This window comes from Lepisma saccharinum, chromosome 6, assembly GCF_977018435.1.
Source record: "Lepisma saccharinum chromosome 6, izLepSacc3.1, whole genome shotgun sequence".
NCBI lineage: Eukaryota > Metazoa > Arthropoda > Insecta > Zygentoma > Lepismatidae > Lepisma > Lepisma saccharinum.
The window spans coordinates 34931118-34952245 of record NC_139234.1 but is presented as its reverse complement, the minus strand read 5'-3'; the positions used below and the strand labels follow the sequence as shown (position 1 = coordinate 34952245).

Here is a 21128-nt window from a genome sequence, read left to right as displayed (position 1 = left end):
ATCAATCATCACTATCCCACGAATGTCAAAGTACACTTGTAGCATTGCCTTAAATTTGGATTTTGACATTCGAGCCTTTTTGGGTCGGGGGAGCCGGGTCACTTCCACTGCATGGATTGTCACTTCGTTTCTGGGTAGTAGGTGAAAATCCAAGTTTCATCGACAGTTACAACCAAATCCACATTTGAAATGTTTCAGTAGCAGATTTTCGAAGATTTACGAGAAACTTGATGTTAACTCATTGTTCTACTTTCACACTTGAAAGAGCAACTCATATTTTTTTGTTTACATTGAGACTTTCTTACAATAAATGATCAACTATGGCCCTTAAGACTTTAAGACTATTGCATTCATCCCTTACCAGATATAATTACTTTCTGTGAATAATCTCCAACAGCCAATAGTTTTCCGGTTTTTGTTAGCATTATTTCTTGTGCACCAAAAATTTGTTGTTGGATTTTCTTTCTTAACCTGTTCAGGTTTGTGCTTTTATTCAGATGCCCTTCTAACTAGATAACCGCAGCTTCTTATTGCTCTACATAAATCAATGTACTGTTCAATCATTTTAAATTCTCAAGCACCATGGCTTAATACATTATTTTATTTGACACCACACTCATGTTTGTATTGGTCAACAGTAGTTGATTTTGTGCATATGAAACTAGAATTCTTAGTTGTCCATGCAGTACTTGAAGTGAGGTGAGATGGGGTGGATTGTCATCCCCCACAGCTAGCAAATTTTTCACAAAGCATCACTCAGTTGTCTCACTGTCAGCATGTTAAATCATAGGAACATCCCCCCAGCTAACCCCAAGCCTCAATCAAACATTCCACCAGCTAACATTTTCCACTTCAAGCACTGTATATATTCACACAGCAGTGAATATTGCCTGAAATGAAGGGCCTAGTGGACAAGAGATGTAATATGTATGCTCACAACAACTGCTAGCAGTTTGCAGAACAAGCCAAGTGTGGGATAGCACAAAGTTGTACCAAGCAGCACTATCCCAAGCTTGGCTTGTGGGATAGCCTCCTCATTCCCACTAGGCCCTTCAAATGTTAATAACTCTCTAGTGCATGCAACATAAAATGGAGCAATTACAGAATACCGGAAGTATCTCCGAATGCTTTCAAATTCGGCATACTCACTAATTTTGGCATCCAAATCACGAATCTGCAGTTAAAAATTGGTAGTCACGTCTAAAAAATGTGAAATAAGTAGAAATAAGGGGGTCCGTGAACGAAGTAAAACACCGGTGATTTATGAAGGAAACAACAATTTTTTGCAATGATTACCGTTAAAAAACTATGTTTGTGAATACCTTGAATATTAACTATGCTTGTCTAACCTAACCTTACGTGAATGGTTCGTGGGGCAAGTATGTTTTCCACATTTACTGAAGAAGCATATTGTCACATGTAAAGCAACACTCCATGGAACGGATAGCAAACTTCACTTTTTCACATCATCAAACATGGCAACCATATTAGTGTATCGACAATTATAGTGGTAATAGCAGTAGTGTATGCACGGTATTTCACATTTTCTAGACGTGACTGCAAATTTGTAACTGAAGATTCATGATTGAGGTCAAAATTAGTGAGTATACCAAATTTGAAAGCAATCGGAGAAACTTCCGGTATTCTGTAATTATACCCATAAAATAACACAATTATGAAACTTACCCTGATTATAGCCTTAAAAAATATATTTTTTGTGATCTTATGTTTTGATGAAAATGGTTATTAATTATACATAGTGTCATTTTAATGGTGCCCACGGACCACAGATTCGTATACAAGACATCAAAACAAGAAACTTTTCTCAGTAACATTTTTCTCGTTGGTGCATTGATTCGACGCTACAGTCGTTCAAAAAAGACCGTTTTGCCACCTTGATGCTGACAACCCAACACATTTGATCGTATCTGTGACATCATTTCCTGCAGCGAAACAGGTCACGGCAGTGTTGCAAGGAACACACAAATTTTGTGAAAGCTGACAAACTGCCAACCACATTATTAGCTGTAAAACGAAGCAAGAAACGTGTCCAGTAGACAGAACATCATATCCTACCAGCCAGAAGATCAGCAGTCATCTCAGGGGAAGGGGGAAGTGAACCAACAATATGAGAAAATAAAAAAGTATTCAAAATGAAGTGTCAATATTGGATTTTGTCTCGGCCTACATGTCAAATATCAACAACAATAAATGTTATTTGACTTACAGTTTACATGTGGCTGTTTACGCCCAGCTACATGTCAGTTATATTTGCAAATCTCATTGCAAGGTTGATATCTACAGGTTTGTGTCCAGATGCCTTGTGGTACTTTTGTGCTGATAACAGAAGTATCCGAGGTTCACGTTGTTACATTATGGCTAAAACGCATACAACCACAGTAACAATCTAATGATGGATCAGTAGCGAATATACTGCCCTGTTCACAGTTGCAAACTATTACATGTGTATCCGGTGCATAGATAAACACAGTCGTCGGAGAGCTTGTATTGCTACTACTTATATTCCTGTTTTCTCAACCATTTTTGTCACTTGCCTCATAATGCCCTGAATTATACTGTGTTGCTTACCTTTGGAATTTTGAGTTCTTTCATTTCTATTTTGTCATCTGTTCAGCGTGTCACAGACAACTAGTATCAGAAGGACGAAGTGGATAGACTAAATTGTAGATGCCAACTTGGTAACTAGATTTGCAAATATTTGACATGTAAGCTGAGACAAAATTCAATATGACCACTTCCACTTCAATTCTATTTTCTTTCTACCATTTTTCGTATCGTTTGTTTACTTCCTGTTAGGTTACAGAACATGTTTTCTCGTTTTGTTTTACGGTACATAATGTGGCTGATTGTAGCCATGTCATTTATCACAGAATATGTGTGTTCCTGTCAACCCTGGAACGCATCGCTTCACGATGGGATATGACGTCACAAATGCAATCAAATGTTGTGTGTGGTTGCCAGCATTCAGGTGGCAAAACGGGCTTTCTTGAACGACTGTAGCGCCAAAATGATGCACCAACGAGAAAAATGTTACTGAGAAAAGTTGTTTGTTTTGATGTCCTCTATACGTTTCGTGGTCCGTGGGCGCCATTAAAATGACAATCCTGTATGTTAATGTATGTTTGTTATCATATGTACATAAAATCACTTCTGTACTTTTACAGAAATGATAATTTATCCTGGCTCTATCTTTCTTGGGTGCAACTAGCAGACTTAGTTGGATATTCCCCTAAACCAGGATCATGTGGATTAATAGCGTCAGTTGGTCATAATGAAAATAACCCTGTTACTGAGGTCAGTGATAAATAAATAAAGCAGTAACTTCATCCAAAATGTTATGTACATTTCAAAATACCTATTCATGTTACTTCTTTAATAATCATTTTAGGCCACACCATTATTGAATTCAAGTATCAATGTTGTAAAGACTAATCCTTACTGGTGTTTTTTCTTAAAATTGTTGACAGATTAAAGAGTGGATAGTATTAGGATTTAGGGATAATTGTACATGAATGTAAAATAATTGTTCTTTCATAATGTTTTAATTTAAGGTATTAGGTTGATGTCACATGGATGAAGTTGATGATCGGACAAATACAAAAGATGCCCATGTCTTGGCTGCAGAACCTGTGGTTACGAAATCATCAGTGATCAGTGAGATGATTCATATTGATCAGCCCAGCCTAGTTCAATCGGAGACCTTTCAACTAAGCCAATTACCTTTTTTAAACTTTGACATTGTGTAAGAATTTGTAATGCCCATTATTATTCCTCCAAATAGTGTCACTTCATATTTATCAATTACATGTGTAACAGATGCTCCAAAATAGAATTGTATTAAAAACTACAATAAAAAAAACAGAAGCTTTTGCCTTGAAGCATACAATATTGCATTCTCTTGGTTCCTGTCAGTCTAACTAAACAAGCCATGTTCATAAATATATGTCTCTATTTCATTCTTACTCAAAAAGAATAACAAAATATAATAAATGCAAAATAGGCAGATTGGCAGAATTGTGCTGGTGCCACATATGGAAAAAGAAAAGCAAGAGTGGAACAAAAGTTGCTGGTTTCCGCACACTGTATAGCAACATCAACCAGGCTGTGTTGCCTAGTTCGAGCGTCACACCAACCTCTTTCCGCAGCACTTTTGTGTCATCCCTGACCTTTCGAGCAAAAACTGTCAGTTTATATCACATGGATTACAAAGACCAACTCTAAAATGAGATCTTTCATTCCCTTAAACACATGGAGAACACACGGAGTTGTGTTCCGACGTGGCAACAGCACGAACTTCTGTCACCTCCCTAATTTCATGGCCATGCATTTAGTAACTTATTGATGGTACAGAATATAAAATGTAAGTAAGGGTTGTTAAAATGCTTTATCCTTTATTTATGCACATGAATATGAAGAATTTCATAAAGTTAACAACTTCATCAAGGCAACCTCTCAGGGGGTGACAAATGCCTCAAAAACTCATAATTACCTTTCCAATACTGTTTGCTTTACAGAAAGATATGAAGTATGTATTTGATTTATTGTCTGCTTATAAAGTGCATATTGCTAGGTCCTTTTTACTTTTTATAAAGTACAATTTTATGTAAAGGCGTGCTAAAATAATAAACTTTGGCATTTTATAGGTTGAAGGTGTTATACGTATTAAGAAGGAGGAGAAACCTGACAGTGGACTAGTAATGAATGGAGGGAAAGTATTAACACGCTTCACACTAACTGTTAAAAAAGGTGAAAATGTTGATCGATTGTATGAAATTAATGCTATCTATGACTATGAGGCAATGTTTATTAAAAGCATGCTAAAATTGAAGGCAAAGAAGAAAAATGCTGATGGAGCAGAATATATGGTAAGCAAAACTTCTTGATTGCATTTTAATGTTCTCTAGATCTTGTGAATATGTATTGTTTTTATTTTTCATTTATAGTCTTCATTATACAATTAACTTACTACCATTGCAAACTTTGGATTTTTATGTATGTTTATTAATAAATTAATCACTATTGATTAATATCACTATAACATTCAGAATGCAGCACATTCCAAAATTCCTAAAGAAAGAAAATACAATTTCCCATGCCATTGATAGCAAGGGATCCTGTACTTTATTAGTGGAGAAATGAACAGTGCTTCATATCTAACTTTAAACTGTCATGATTAGTCAGTGTTCAAGAATCAACAAATATAAATATTAGTGATGGGACAGATTAATCGGTACTCTATCGGTATTGGCAAATATACACATATCGGTTTCTCGGTAAAATTACCAATAACATTACTGATCCGATATATCTATAAATATCTTACAATTTAGTGCATTGCGCCATTTTGTTATAATTATTGTGGACGAATGTTATAATTTTTGTGGACGAACAAACAATCTCTATTCGGTACCTTTCTTTTAAGTAAATGTCTAATTTGCAGCTTCTGTTGTATTGTACAAGCTTGGTTCATCTGGTAACATACAGTTTTTTAAGGAAGCCAATGAACCATTTGGAATTTTATATCGGATCAGTAGAATATCGGTTATTGGTATCGGTAAATTTTATATTGGTGCTTCATCGGTAAATAATGGCCAAAATTTAATATCTGCCCATCCCTAATAAATATTAGTTATACATCTGTAATTTGAAGGTGTTATACATGGTAATTGTAAGGTCCATGAAAAATTTTAAAACACCGGTAGAATTAAAACACAAGTGAAACACAAATTCTTTTTCTTTTCTCTTGCGCTGCCATAGTTGTGAAAACAGTGCAGTGCAGTCATGGCAGTGAAACACAGCAGAGTAAGTGTTTTGCATGCTACAGATTGCCTGCAACCAGTCACCAAACCTGACCCAATGTGTTTTCTTCTTCTGGGGTTACATCAACGATCACGTCTATGTAACACACTTACCACAGGATCTGCGATACCAAATCACCACTGCCATTAGCACAGTCACTCCTGATACACAGAGTTGGGTGTGGAAAGAAATGCACTATAGACTAGATGTGTGTCTTGTGACAAATGGTGGATATATTGAACATGTATGAGGGTTGTAAAAAAATCTTGGAGAGTTTGTCTTTCATTTGGTGTCTGATATGTAAGTGAACTGTTTAATGATATTGATTCTTTTTTAAAAAATGAAAAATTGTGCACTTCATAATTACCATGCGTTACACTTTGTGAAGCAGTTCAACTGCTGAATTATTTCAATGTGTGACATGTTGTAATTGGAGATGTCAATGTTCTAAACACTTGAAGACATTGGACGAAACTACTGTCCAAAGAATAATTATATGGAAGTTAACAACAATAATTGCAATATATTATTAATGTTTTATGACAGATTTGTATGGATGCAGAAACCCAATACCCTGAATGGCAACCAGATTTGGTTCGATATGAAACTGGACCTTTAGAAATAAATGCAAAAAGGAGCATAGTCTGGGGACCTACAGAGGGTGACAAGTGTCCAAACGATGGAGGTGCTTTCAAAGCGATTATAAAAGGTGAAACAACAGAGGAACAACGTCAACTGACAACTAGCGATACCTATCCCTATAACATTTGCCGAGCTGAGAAAGGCAAAAATGGATTCACTGGTCCATACACTCCCATCACTCGGGCATGCTTCTTAGCTGCACAAGAGCAACAAACATTTAGAAAGTATTCGTACAACATCAAATATGCAAATGTAAGTACACAAAATTCTCATTTTACATTCTTCTTGTTTAATGCTGTCTTTCTTTAACACAATGTGTTACTAAAGTCATCATTTATTTCAATGATTGAAGTTTGTAATTTGTAATTGTGAAAAAAAAAAATGAACCGAAATATAACACTAACACCTAATGTAACAACAGTTGCCAGGAATCCTAAGTTTTAAGGGGCAGTCCCTTATTTAAGTAATATGTCATGCAACACTTGACAATTTTCCAGGAATGTCAATTGTCCTGTGTTTGAAAATTGCATTTTCCCCTTCATTCATGTTCTCAATGCCTAGATCATCAACTTTTCTTTCACCTGCGAGGTGCATTGTGGGACAGATATGAATTTAGTTCTGCTTCTCCACCTGCTTGTAACTAGTACTTCCTCTGCACTATTTCCACTTCCTTTCCAGTGAGTGTTGTGTATAGGCGCTGTTGTAAGTTCTGTTCAACACCTGTTAAGATAAGTGGTAAACTTAAAGTAGAGTCTTCTGATGCAAAGAAAATGAAACTACTGTATATATTTCACAAGTCATGGTTGGGGGAAAACTATTCTTACCTGTTGTTGAATACAAAGTAAGTTGATCGGGGAATGCAGCACAAGAACAACAAAGTGATTTCTTGATCTGTAGCATGCATTAGCAGTTTTTCATGAGAAAGAGTTCTTCTGAAGACGAAAAGGTGAGTAGAAACACTTATTAACACTATATACTGTGTTTTCTTTCAATTTTGCCCCTCAGGTTCATTCATCTTGACAACCTGGCAATCCTGAATGTAACTCCACATAACAACTGCACATGTCGAAACACATTTTATTGTTCAGTGATAGTGCAAAACACTGAAAGTCTGCTGTTGCACTGATATAATTACGTAACTCCAATATATCATTGAACTTATCTTTATAAACCTTGGATTCTATGAATCCACATGAGAAGAAATCCAGAATGTCTTAGGTTGGGTTACTGGGTTGGGTTACTGGTGTTCCCCACTCTTGGTGACCCTTACCTATACATTTTCTTGGAAAAGTCTCATTCATATATTCATGAACAAAGAATTAAATGCCAACATTTTCATCAAAATACATGGTAACTTTAGGTAATTTCAGTTAGATGAAACACATTAATGGTACTCTATTGTTATCATCTGATATAGATATATCAGTTCATTGGCAAATTGTATATAGTTCTACTTATCAATAAATAGCCTGTACAGATGATAAAAGATGGGATATCTAATGTTTGTCCACATGTCTTAAGTACTAAATGAAAATAGAAAAACATTTTCTCACTACAGATCGTTTTAATGTTCCCTTATCTACAAGTTTATTTTCACATCCTTTTCACCTTTACAACAGGTCTTTGATTTGTCACATAGTGCATTTACAGTGGTGTAAATTACAAAACCTGAAAGTGATCCATTTATGTGGTTTGACCCAGAATTCCAGATCCATTTATGTGGTTTGACCCAGAATTTTAATGCAAAGAGGTTTCTTTTTCTATATAAGATGGGTGTAGGTTAAGTCCACCAGTCTTTAGAGATTATGTGGTCTTAAAAAGTCACAGACCTCTTTATGACTGGCATTGGAAATGTGCATCATGCTCCATCTTGCTGGAGTAGCCAATCATCAGTGGTGAAGCGTGACATTTTTACGTAGTCATCGCAAGATTTGCCAAACGTCAGGGTCGATCTTTCAACAGAGAGGGGGGGGGGGGCACAATATTTATCTGCGATAAACACCAAAGTCACTGCCAATTCAATGTAAAAGCTCATACTACAGACCTTACGACTACAAAAGAGACATAATTCTATCCCATACAACGAGAATTATTAAATATGATGGAAACTGAAATGCAAACACCTCAATTGTCACGTTTAAAGGTAAGAATAACCTTTATGGTTCTCCGCCAATTGTTGTTTTGATAATGAAAAGCAGATTCATATCGTTCAATGTGTGCTTTTCCTCTTAACAAATGGAAATAGCAGACATTCGAGTGGTGTACCCAGGATTTTCGAAGAGAGAGGGTGGGTTACATGTACTTTTTAGTAGTCATTCCTGAAGTCCTCATTTTGTCATCTTTTCCTGCCTTTTCTTTCTTCTTTTATTTTCAAAGAATATTGAGCCTAAACAGAATTATGATCCTCACCACCCCTCCTTGAGCATGCCACTGGACACTCCGAAGAATCTTGATGACTCCAGACAAATCCTGCCGTAGCTGTAAACATGGGGATGGGGGCTGAAAAAAGGGCCTGTTATGAGCCAGACCTTCAAGAGTGGGGGGAAAGTACAGGTCGTTGGACCTGTCTGCCTGTTCGGAAGCATTCGGCTGTTTCATGCTGTCGCTTGGCTTATTTTGCACAAATATGCGAGTATTCTGACTTATTATTTTTACTGCTTCTCTAAAATATATAAAATGCAATATTTTCATTATTTTACTTGGTCATCACCGCATCTCCCTGCTGTTGGGAAGGATTGTGTGAATGATGAGCAGAGAGTTCAGAAACCATTGGCACTAAGCTATTCACTTTGGTCTATCAAACCTTCTTAATCCTTAAAGGATTCATATTGTAAAGCAGACATGAAAATGCAATAATCATTAAACACATTTTGTTTAACTACCTGGTCTGTCTTTGGCATGATACATTTAGGAACAAATCAGTTTTTTTCCAATGTAGTTCTATTTGCTGATTCCATTTACAGGAACTTTGAACTATCTGTAGTATTCAGTGCTTATTTGAAAATTGCCTTAAAGTTTAAAAAGTTTAAAAGTTAAAATATACTAATGACATTCTATAAAATTGTGTCTTTTTGTCTAGTGTGTCTGTTAATCTTGAGATTAACAATGATTATTTATTCTCTACAGTGTTCTAACAAGTAGAACAACAAATTTTGTATTTGTGCACACATTAATTAATCTTGTCTTTTGCAGCTACCAGAGTTTGTGACAGATTTTGCATCAGGTAAATTACAGGATGCATTAAAACTACTGGCAACATCGAGTGAACCTATAGAAGATGAACATAGCCATGGAGATGATATTGATATAGTCGTACACTTTCCTGTGCGGAAACAGAATATCAAAATAGATCTTCATACGGCCAAAGAACACAGACGTTATGAGTATGATTATGGTGAATTCGGTATAAATCCAACTTTAGAGAATGCTAAATTTTCTAAACTTGTTGGTTACAGCTTTCAATTGGGAATAATAAGTAAGTTGAAACTGTATGTAATCTATAAATACGAACACGTGACTTTCTTTGTTATACACTTGTAAAGCTATATACCGTGGACTCTTTTTAATTCGAACTTGGATAATTCGATTTACTCAGTAATTCGAATAGAAGTTTATTCCCCTTGAAATAATTTTTAATGATACATGTAAAAAAAGGTAAAGTGCTCCCCTGTGCTTAGCACCACGCTATGAAGGCGTATAGGGGGTGTGGGGGTAATGCCCCACACTTTCTTGATCCGGTCGTGAGTGGGGGTGATGTCTTTTTGTCAATTCGAATATTTTTCATGTCCCATTTGAGTTTGAATTAAAAAAGAGTCCACTGTATTTATAAAAATTGTACTGTGGATAATTTGTTTTGTGGCCGCGGTGGCTCAGTCGGTAACGCGTCTGACTAACATGCTCAAGGTCCCGGGTTCGATCCCCGGCCGGTTCAAATGCGGGAACTTTTCTAACGGTGGAAGCGGCCCCGGCACCCACCCAGCGTTGAATAACATGGGTACCTGGGGGAAACCCTGGGGGGTAAAGGCGGTCAGGGGCGTGATGCTGATCACATCACCCCCACTCACGACCGGATCAAGAAAGTGTGAGGCGTTTCCCCCACACCCCCTATACGCCTTCATGGCGTGGTGCTATGCACAGGGGAACACTTTACCTTTTTTTTATAATTTGTTTTTTAAAATAATATGATCGTTCAATCCATAGTGGAACCTTTCAGGGATGAAGATGCAAAAACTTCAAATGTAGGAAAATGAAAAATTCGGGAAATATTATAACATTTTGTTCTATAGGGACCATGAAGATTCAATGTTGAGTGAGGAAAAATGAAAAATTTTGGAATATAAAATCCAGATTACACTCTAAATAAATATTAATGGCACAAGGATTTATTGTTTCAAATCATCACATTAAATACTCATAATAATCATACTTTAATTGAATAATGTATAAGAATTAATGTGTTTTCAAATGAATTTATCCTTCCCTTTCCGTGCCTGTGATTATAAGTAGTAGTTAATTATGGTGAAATCTAATACTTTCCCTTCCCCACTTCTAAATATACATCTTGATTATAAGTACAAAACATTGAACATAAGTTTCAAGGATTAAGAAAAAGTTCCAACTCTCGACTTCAGGAAACATTTTCCTAATTATTCTTGAAGCTTTCCTGGCGGCAAATATTAAAGAGGTTTTCTCGAGCAATCAGACAGGTGATTTCCGGATAGGCTTCTGAGCTTTCGAGAGCTAACGTCACTCTCATGTTCATTTCACTCATCTCACTTTAATCCCTGAAGACGAGAGTGACGTTAGCTCTCGAAAGCTCAGAAGCCTGTCCAGAAATCACCTGGCCGATTGCCCGAGAAAACCTCTTCAATTTTCCTACTTGTTAAGATTTCCGAGCAGTCAGAAATTCTCGAACAATAGACAAATAACAACAGGGGAAAGTCTTAATGGAAAATTCTGATCATTTCCCATCTAATGTCAATATTTCTTCTTGACCCAATTAAAAAATTCTCCCTCTTTTTTGAAGAAAATCGAATAGCGATGAGATAATAAAATTGAACATTGTGAAAAGTCATAGTGATAGATCTTTTTAGTGTCATTTTCACATGCTGCATACCAAAATACATTAAAAACAGTCATTATTTCTGGAAGGGCAAAATTCCTGTTCCCTAGTGTGGTATAATCAAATAATTTCAGTGATAGATGATATTTAAAAAATGCTAACAACAAAGATATTGAGTACTGAACTTGAATGGCATTAACTTCCTTTACCAATTACCACAAATTGTTAACTCAAATGCTTCATTTTTATAAAAAATGAAAAAAAATTTAGTACTTACAAGTGATTCACTTCTTTAGGGAGCCTAGAAAGTAAAACATTAAGATGGTTAAAAACGATAGAAGGAAAGAGAGTAAAATACAAAGTCAGAATAATGTTTAGCTTAATGGGGGGAGGGGCCTTCAAACAATGAACGGCACTACCTCAGCAACAGAGGACCAGTCCTTTTTTGTTTTCTTGTGCCTGTACCGCTCTGGCGTATGCAGAGGAGGAGCTAAAGGGGCTACAGCCCCTCCCTGCCCCAAATTTAAGGGAAAATCCTTAAAATGTCCTCCGATAAACATTTTTGTGTTCAAATAACTTTTAAACCGAAGGTTTAAATTTATAATTGGAGCTCATATCTCATAAAAATAAAACACCAACAATGGGTATCACCAAAATTTATTTACGGCGATGCATTATAATTATGATCCAAGCAAATATTTAATCTCACTCTGTTCAGTAAAGGTTAGATTCATGGCACTGAACCCACATTCACATTCAACTGCAGATATTGGTACAATTTTAATTGAATTTACATAATCCTTGAATGAGGTGGAAATGTATTTTGAATTTTCTTTGTGGATGTGAAAATCTTTAACTAGTGATGCAGACATGCTTTCACTTACATTAAAGTTCACCTGACATGTCACCATAAAACACACATTCTTAATCATCTAAATACTACGTGTGTGCATTTAATAGGACTACATTTGAAAAGAAACCTAAGTTTTTAAACTGACTATTCACATTGTACACTAAAGATTAGAAACAATTCTTTCGAACATATGGTTCTCTTCTAACTCATGAAATACCATCCCCCTACACAGTGAATCAATTGTTTACAATGTTTCAAAAGTAGCCATGTTAATTTCTTGCTTTGCTCTAAGAACTAGAGGATTTCGGTTTAGTATACACAATGATAGTACTTTCAGTGTAGAGAGTCTTAAAATATAGCAGATACCATCATAAATAACTAACTACTTTGTCAAATGTTTTACCAATCCTTCAAACCTGAACCTCCCACGAATCGATCAGACACCATCTTGACTTATTTTCTTAAGCCACACCAAAATGCTACAGATCTCAACAAGCACTCAAACAGGATTAAACAACGAAGCGACCTAATATATGTAAAAAACACAGCCTACTTTTAGTATTCAAAGCAAAAGTACTTGTGAAACAGCAGAATTCTGAAATCATATCGAATACATGGCATCTAAAAGAGAGACAGCCAGGGGCACCAACTTTTCAAAAACACAGGGTGGGCTTAAACACTTGAATTATAAGTTCACAAAATTATACAAATTATTGGGTGGGTTCGGGTCCAACGGGCCTACATAAATTGGCGCCACTGCGCACAGTTGCCATAAATTGCATAATTAAATTTTTGTATGTAGCTATATTGAATTCAACTGGAACACCATAAGTACAATCAGTGGCATATGCTGGGTCCAAAATCTGGGCTATCTCTTCATATGATAATGTTCAACTGGAAAGCTCGTTTTCGTTCAATTTCTTGGATATTTTAAGTGATGTGACATTGTGATTAAAAACACGTGCCTTACAATTTACAAATAATTATAAAAATGTCATGGCTTCATTAATATAGTGTTGTAAGCCCGTTTACCTGGGCTTTGAGGTACAGGGAAGTTTCATTTAAACATTTTAGGTAGAGCTTAATAATGTTTGATGGCTGAACCTGCTCCGTAGGAGGGTAGAGATATGGAAAGTTGGTGTAAAAGGTTATTCACGCTTGTTCATACCTGGTAGATGTGTGTGGTGTATTGTCCTAATGCTTCTCGCAGACCGAATCGTGAAAGTTCCAAGGTTCTATCCAGCGATCCTCAGTTCACCAAGCCAAGCGATCCCTTGCGCCTTGTAGCATGCTAGGCAGCGGTAACTCCGTGTTCCATCGTCGTAGTTAGCAGTGTAACGTGTTGTAGAGTAATCGGACTAGTTATCCATGTAGCGTCGATGAGTGTCAGAATCAAAAGAGAGCTAGCTCCGGGTAGGAGCTTGCTTTTATCATTATCGGCGTCGAAAGGTTGTTAAACCTTTCGAACGCGGTAGATCCTGTTTAGATCCACGCGTTTGCCTTTCCAGTTCCTGGTTTTACGGAAGTTACAAGCTAGCGCATTCTTGAGATCGCTCGCTGGTTGGTGGAGATGCTGGGTACCATTAGACCGAGAAAACCTCGTATGTTAATATTCACACTTGTTCATTTCCTGAACTTGTCCGACCAGCGAGCGATCTCAAGAATGCGCTAGCTTGTAACTTCCGTAAAACCAGGAACTGGAAAGGCAAACGCGGTAGATCCTGTTTAGATCCACGCGTTTGCCTTTCCAGTTCCTGGTTTTACGGAAGTTACAAGCTAGCGCATTCTTGAGATCGCTCGCTGGTCGGACAAGTTCAGGAAATGAACAAGTGTGAATATTAACATACGAGGTTTTCTCGGTCTAATGGTCTCCATATCTCTACAATAGAAAGAGTAAGGAAAGGATTTCAAGTATTTCATGGTTATTTATAAAATATAGAGGCCCATATTGCAAAATATTTATGTAAGCCTATGTGCGAGAATAAAATACATAATAAACTTTTTACCTTCAATATTTCATTTGAACAGGAACTCCATTCTTCTCTTACCGATCTCTTTGGTAAAATGGTTATTAGTACAGCATACTATGCCGTCAGGGGTCCTGGGTTGAAATCCAGGCCTGGGCATAGTTATTCCTTGTGAATGTCCCTTTATCAATGTCATCGTATCGTCACTCATTCTCAACCTTGCGATTAGCTAAAGTGAGAGAAAAGCGATGCTAAATAACAAAATTAAATCAAATCCATTCTTCTCTTCTTTGGGATGCCAGAGGCCTACATTTCTTCACGATTTGAAGCTTATGCTCACACAAAAGACGAGTAAATTGTTTCGTCAATAGTTCGTTAATTATGTCACTCATTTTGGTTCACTACACGACAGAGCACATACCATTCAAAACATATCTAATCCACACAGTAAGGAACTAAGGAACGTAATTCAATGAGATTTCCCACTCGCGAACGGGCCTGGCCTTTGTCATCCCAAGTCATAAATAAAGCAGCCGAGGGGTTCAAAACCACATGGTTGGTTGAAAAGGTCAGCCAACGGCCTCTCGCTTCTGCATGTGTTCAATGGGACAGTGTTGTTCTTGGCCCAGAGGATAATTTCCCTGTCACATGCCACCCTTTTCCCAATCCTGTGGTTGTAATTAGTTTCAAAATTTCCCTTTCCTAGGAAAAGTCCCATGCTGGTAAGCGATTTGGCATCACTGTAAGGTTTTTATGTCCATGGTAAAATGAAGACTTCCCTGTCCAGCGCTTGGGCTACAAACCATCCAAATATGTCACTGGTCACCTCCAGGCACTGCTTGGGGAAGAATCCAAAAGAAGAAGACAGGTGATAGCTTAAAGTAAAGGCACCCATAAACTATTGTTTTCCCCCATGGTCATAATTTGAGTGAAACATCAGTCACATTTGCTAACTAAACTAACTAACTCTCTAGCCTTCTTAAACCCAAAGGTTCATGGCTGCAGCAACACTGGCCTTCCATCTGTCCCTATCTTGAGCAAGATCTATATACTCTTTTCCATCCCTACAGATTTCCTTTAGGTCCATCTCAACGTTGTCCCTCCATCTTCGTCTTGGTCTTCTTACAGGTCTCTTACCATCAGGTTTCCCAACAAGAATCCTGTAAACTCCTCTTTCTTCTTCCATTCGTGCCACATGGCTTGCCCACCTAAGTCTTCTTGATTTAATTATTCTAATAATATCTGGACATGAATACAAATTATGTAGTTCTAAATTATGTAAACTTCTCCACTCACCTGTCTCTTCATCCCTTTTAGGTCCAAATATTTTCTTAAGGATCTTATTTTCAAATACTCTCAATTTATGTTCCTCTTTCAATGTAAGGGACCAAGTTTCACACCCATATAATACTACAGGCAAAATTACTGTTTTGTATATTTTAACTTTTAGTTTCTTAGATATTAAACGAGAAGACAAAAGTTTATGAAGAGAGAAGTAACATGCATTTCCTGAATTAAGCCTACTTTTTATTTCCTCTGTAATATAATTTTCATTTGTTAATATTACTGCTAAGTATTTGAATTTGGAAACTGGTTCAAATGAGTTGTTATCAATAATTAGATTTTGATTATTACGATTTTGATTATTACCTAACACTTCGTTTCAGCCTGTAAGCATATATTTAGTTTTCTCTTTGTTAACTTCCAAACCTATCTCTTTAGCAGTTTTGAAAAATATTTTAGCATTATTCTTAATTGTATTTATATCATCCCCTAATAAGTCTACATCATCTGCATATGCTAACAACTGAGTCATACCATTTAATTTTAGTCCTTCGTTAGTTTCTTTTACCTTCCTAACAGCATATTCTAAGGCAATGGAGATAAAGATTTTCTCCTTGTTTTAACCCATCATGAATTGTAAATTTGTCAGACACATTAATACCCACATGAATTTTACTTTCCGTTTCACTGGTACATACTTTTATCATACTAACAAGCTTCTTAGGTATTCCAAACTCGACTAATATATTATATAATTTATCTCTTTTGACAGAATCATATGCTTTTTTTTAAATCAATGAATAGCTGATAGACATTTTGATTATATTCCCACTTTTTTCAAGTGTCTGTCTAATGTGAAAAATTTGATCTGTAGTTTATATGTTACGTTTAAATCCACATTGATAATCACCTATAATTTCATTAGCATATGGGGTTAGTCTTGTTAAAAGAATGTTAGATAATATTTTATATGTGGTTGAGAGTAGAGAAATTCCAAGGTAATTATTACAGTTCATTTTATAACCTTTTTTAAACACAGGAACAATTATAGGTTCTTTCCACTGTTGAGGGATTTCTTCTTTATTCCATATTAAACAAATTAATTTATGAATTTGACATATTAACGAATTTCCACCATATTTAATTAACTCAGCTGGTATTAAATCAAGACCAGGTGCTTTGTTATTCTTTAGCCTTTTAACATTTTGGGTCCCAAGTATGTCGATCGAGATACCCTGTGTCAAGGTCGTAGTTTTTACGTTATAACTTTTCTATTTTTGGCTAGAATTTCGATTTTTTTTATATATTGTTCCTAACACATGTATTTAACAGAAATGGTTTTTTTTGCATTTTTTTTTGTCTTCATGAAAATGGAGGGGAAAAGGCGGGAAAAGGCGGGAAAAGGAACTTCTATTTTGCGTCTCTTTCCAAGGTCAAATTTTTGCCGACAAAGGAAGATCGGCTTTGTTGTTCTAAAGCAATGCTTTTCACTCCCTCCTGTTAATGCATTTGAAGGAAGCTTGTTTATCAGTATCCGATGTCAAAATGAAAGTTTTCCATGAGGGCGCAAGCAGGGGGTGGGGGGAGGGGGAAGAGTGGTTGTTGAATCTGCGTTGTGAGAATGGAATTTCGAAGCGCGCTGAAGGAAACCTTTGGTTGTGAACACAAGTGTTCCACAAGTTGCGACAGGGGTTACCCTGCATTGTCTAAAAATTGAATTCCAAGCAGCTGCAAGAATCGGCGCTCATTTTACACTGCGTTCTAGCTTTCGTCCGTGAATGTTGTGCGTAGGTGTCGTTTTGTTCCCAAGTGCGAGGACATTTTTTGGGTGGTGACAATTTTTTAAAATAATTTTTGGGGATTTCCCCCCTTTCCCCCTCCATATATATGCCGAATGTGCATAAATTATATATCGTCTGAATCTGTGATTCATTCTGCGTACAACGGTATATCTTTCATATCTCTAGGGCATTTAGTTTCTGATCTATAGTTATTTCAAGGTACCGCTGCATTTTGAAGTTTTAATCAGTGGCGTGCCGACCATTCCTTTTGGGGGTACAACTCAAGTTACATTGGTCATACGACAATGATGCAAATATTTTTCTGTTTCTTACATACCAGCGATAATTTCTATGTGCATTTTGAAATTTTCATATCCTTTTTTCGGGGGGGCGGGGGGGGGAGAAACCCCATTTTTAAAAAAAGTATTTTCAGGGGATTTCCCCCTTTCCCCCTCCATATGTACGCCAAATGTGCATAAATTATATATCGTCTGAATCTCTGGTTCATTCCGCGTACAGCGGTATATCACTCACATCTCTAGGGCAATTAGTCTCCGATCTACACTCATTTAATTGAAACTCTGCATTTTGCTCAAAATCGGCTGGGGACCGAGAGGCTTACATGTGAAAATGGCCTTGGGACTCAAAAGGTTAATAGCATCTTTAACTTCAGTCAAGTTAGGTTCTGGAACTAAAGGTTCTGCTGTGTGTACTTCATTTACTTCTGATTTATCTCCTACATGAACATTTAAAAGGTCATTAAAGTAGTTCTTCCATCTATTTAGAATATCGCTTGGGTTCAGTAGCGTACGCAGGATTTCATCAAGGGGGGGGGGTTATATCTAAAACTTTCTCCAAATTAACATTACCATTGTTTTATTATACTTTAATTAAATAATAATACTCATAATTAATTAATAATACTTATAATTAATTAATTAATTAGTTGAATTACTACTAATAATACTACTAATACCACTACTACTATTAAGTAGTAGAGATCTACATAAATATAGTATTTATGAAAGCAATAAAACGGAATTAATTTCTAGTAATTCGATTTTTAACAGATTCTAGAGCATTTTTTCTTTCTTACGAAATAATTGTCTACTTAACGAGATGAGACATTTTAAGTGTGAAGAAAATCCATAAAAACTAGAAAATATATTACAATACTTGTAAATTGAAATAATCAAAGTACGGAACTCATCCAAGAAGCTGCGGGGGTCTGGTTAGTAGGGCATCTAACAACCATGCGGGGGATCCGGATTCGATTCCCGGAATTGGTTGGAATTTTTCCGGCTTTGTCGCCGCATAAATATCCCCGATAATTCACATCTGGATTGTCTCACTGTTATTACCAACAAAACATTTTACAATAATTAAGCTTATTGTCGTTTGAATTCAGAAATTCAAACGTGCCGCGGGAAGGTGGACTGGTGACTGAGTTATTCTTGTCGGCCTAGCCTTTGTCTATACATTAGCCACTTTCAACGAACCAAGAACTTTATTTAGTTAATGCTCATTGTTCATACAAAAAAATAAATGATCATTGAACATTGTTGCAGCAGAGATACAAAACAACTTTTTTGCTCTTTAAAATCATGATTGCCCTTATATATTATTTTCAAGAATTCGTGTTTATTTTCAAGGCATTCACTCTTAAAGACGCATGTTTGGAATGCTGTGCTTTTCTTCGTGCTGCATGGGAATAATAATTAAAATTATATTATTATTATTAGTAGTAGTAGTAGTAGTAGTAGTAGTAGTACTGTCGCAGGTCCTTGACAGTGATAAATTGGTCATTTTTATTTTTTCCACAGCATTTTTCATAATATTTCAAAAGCTCAAGGGGGGGGGGTTAAACCCCGTAACCCCCCCCCCCCTTGCGTACGCCACTGCTTGGGTCAGCTAGAAAATCACCGTCTTTATCTTTTATCAAGTTTACTTTAGGTTGTCACTCCTTTCTAAATTCATTTACACCTTCAGTCACATTTGCTAGTCGATTATTTCCTGTACTTAGTCTTGGATTCAGAGATAGCCTAGCTAGCCTATAATATATACGTGCCTGAGTATGATATACTTTACAAGTGAGTTGTAAATAATGATCACTGGTTGAGATGTGTTATTCATAACCAGAGGACAAACTTCTTATTTTCCGTTACATCACATTCGAAATTAGTCCAAAACAAGGTCTATAGCTATAAATGTCCGAAATTATCTATTTTTAAAATAACCATATATTCTAAAACTTAAAGATAAAATGTATTTGTGTGAACTTTCGATTAAACAGGAAATCCGTGTGTGCTCTTCTAAACTGGAATTTTCCACGCCACAACATTATATATATACAGGGTTAGTCAAAAGTATCGGGACAGGCCAGTAATAACGAAACACGTGGACGGAGGAAAATTACATGTTGCAAGTGGGTATTGGTGTTGAAACTGCATTGAATGGGGGTGTGGCCATCATGGCAACCATCTTGGATTCCGCCATATTGGATATCACACAATATTTTCAAATGGAAAGGGGTATGTATGACACATCTATTTAGGCTAGAATCGTCCCACAAACGACAATCCGAACTCATTTTGGACCTATCGCCATTCGTAGAAGAGATAGGGTGGGCTACGTTTAACTGCAGAAAATGAAATTTGTCTGAAAGAGACGCGTGGACGGAAGACAATCACACGTTGCAAGTGGGTATTGGTGTGGAAACTAACTGCAATGAATGGGGTGTGGCCATCATGGCAGCCATCTTGGATCCTGCCATATTGGATATCACGCAATATTTTCAAATGGAAGGGGGTATGTATGACACATCAATTTAGGCTAGAATCGTCCCACAAACGACAATCCGAACTCATTTTGGACCTATCGCCATTCGTGGAAGAGATAGGGTGTGCTATGTTTGACTGCAAGAAATGAGAATTGTCTGAAAGAATTGTTTAATGTATTCCTGTGGGTAACTGTACACTGCAAATTACAGAGAGCATGAACAGAAAAACATGACAGTGACTTACAGAATGCCTCAAACAAGTGCTGAAACTGCTTGCCGTCGACTGTCTGACAACATGCCAACCGATCGTAAAAACTGCAAAGTGCATGTTGTAGCATATCCCGAGAAAGTCCTCTTGTTTCGTCCACAATGCGATTCCGTAGATCATTCAGGGTGTGTGGTTTGGTGCGATACACTTTGTCCTTCATGTGCCCCCATAGAAAGTAATCCAGGGGTGATAGATCGGAATATCGGTTACCCTCAGTTCCCCAAGTTAAATGCAGGGATGGTACCTTACTTCGAGGCCGTGACTTCTACTTCTCTTCGTTTCTTCCTTCCTGCCTCTAGTTCTTTCCCCGGGTTGTTTTGATAGTTTGTTGAAAACAACATAACATCGCAAATTACAGAATTAAAGAATGTCAGTCTAAACAATCATACTCTTTTGTAACTAACAATCTGATTCGACGAATTAAGAGCATCAGGTAGGTATTTGTTTTTCTTTACCTTCCACTGACAGCAATAACAGTGTTCGTCTGGATATGGACTCTACCTGTACACATCCCTTGTAGATTGTAGTCAACTTCCTCGAAGGTCAGTTGCATTTGTTATCGTTCTTGCGAACGTTCTGCATGTTGCTCATGTTGGTGAGTGTTGTGCAAAAGGAAGGAGATTTGTGGCCGCGTCAGTGGTCAAAATGGAGCTCAGTGAACGAGAACATATT

The 21128-nt window shown here is 36.7% G+C and overlaps 1 protein-coding gene across 1 annotated transcript in view; it reads left to right on the top strand.

Moving 5' to 3' along the window:
- Window positions 1-21128, top strand: part of cv-d (vitellogenin-like lipoprotein) — a 132448-nt gene that overhangs the window by 93520 nt on the left and 17800 nt on the right. Inside the window, exons 20-23 of the mRNA XM_083123763.1 lie at window positions 3186-3315; window positions 4665-4886; window positions 6367-6714; window positions 9655-9937. Coding sequence (XP_082979889.1) covers window positions 3186-3315; window positions 4665-4886; window positions 6367-6714; window positions 9655-9937 — 983 coding nt within the window. The remainder of the gene's footprint in view (window positions 1-3185; window positions 3316-4664; window positions 4887-6366; window positions 6715-9654; window positions 9938-21128) is intronic.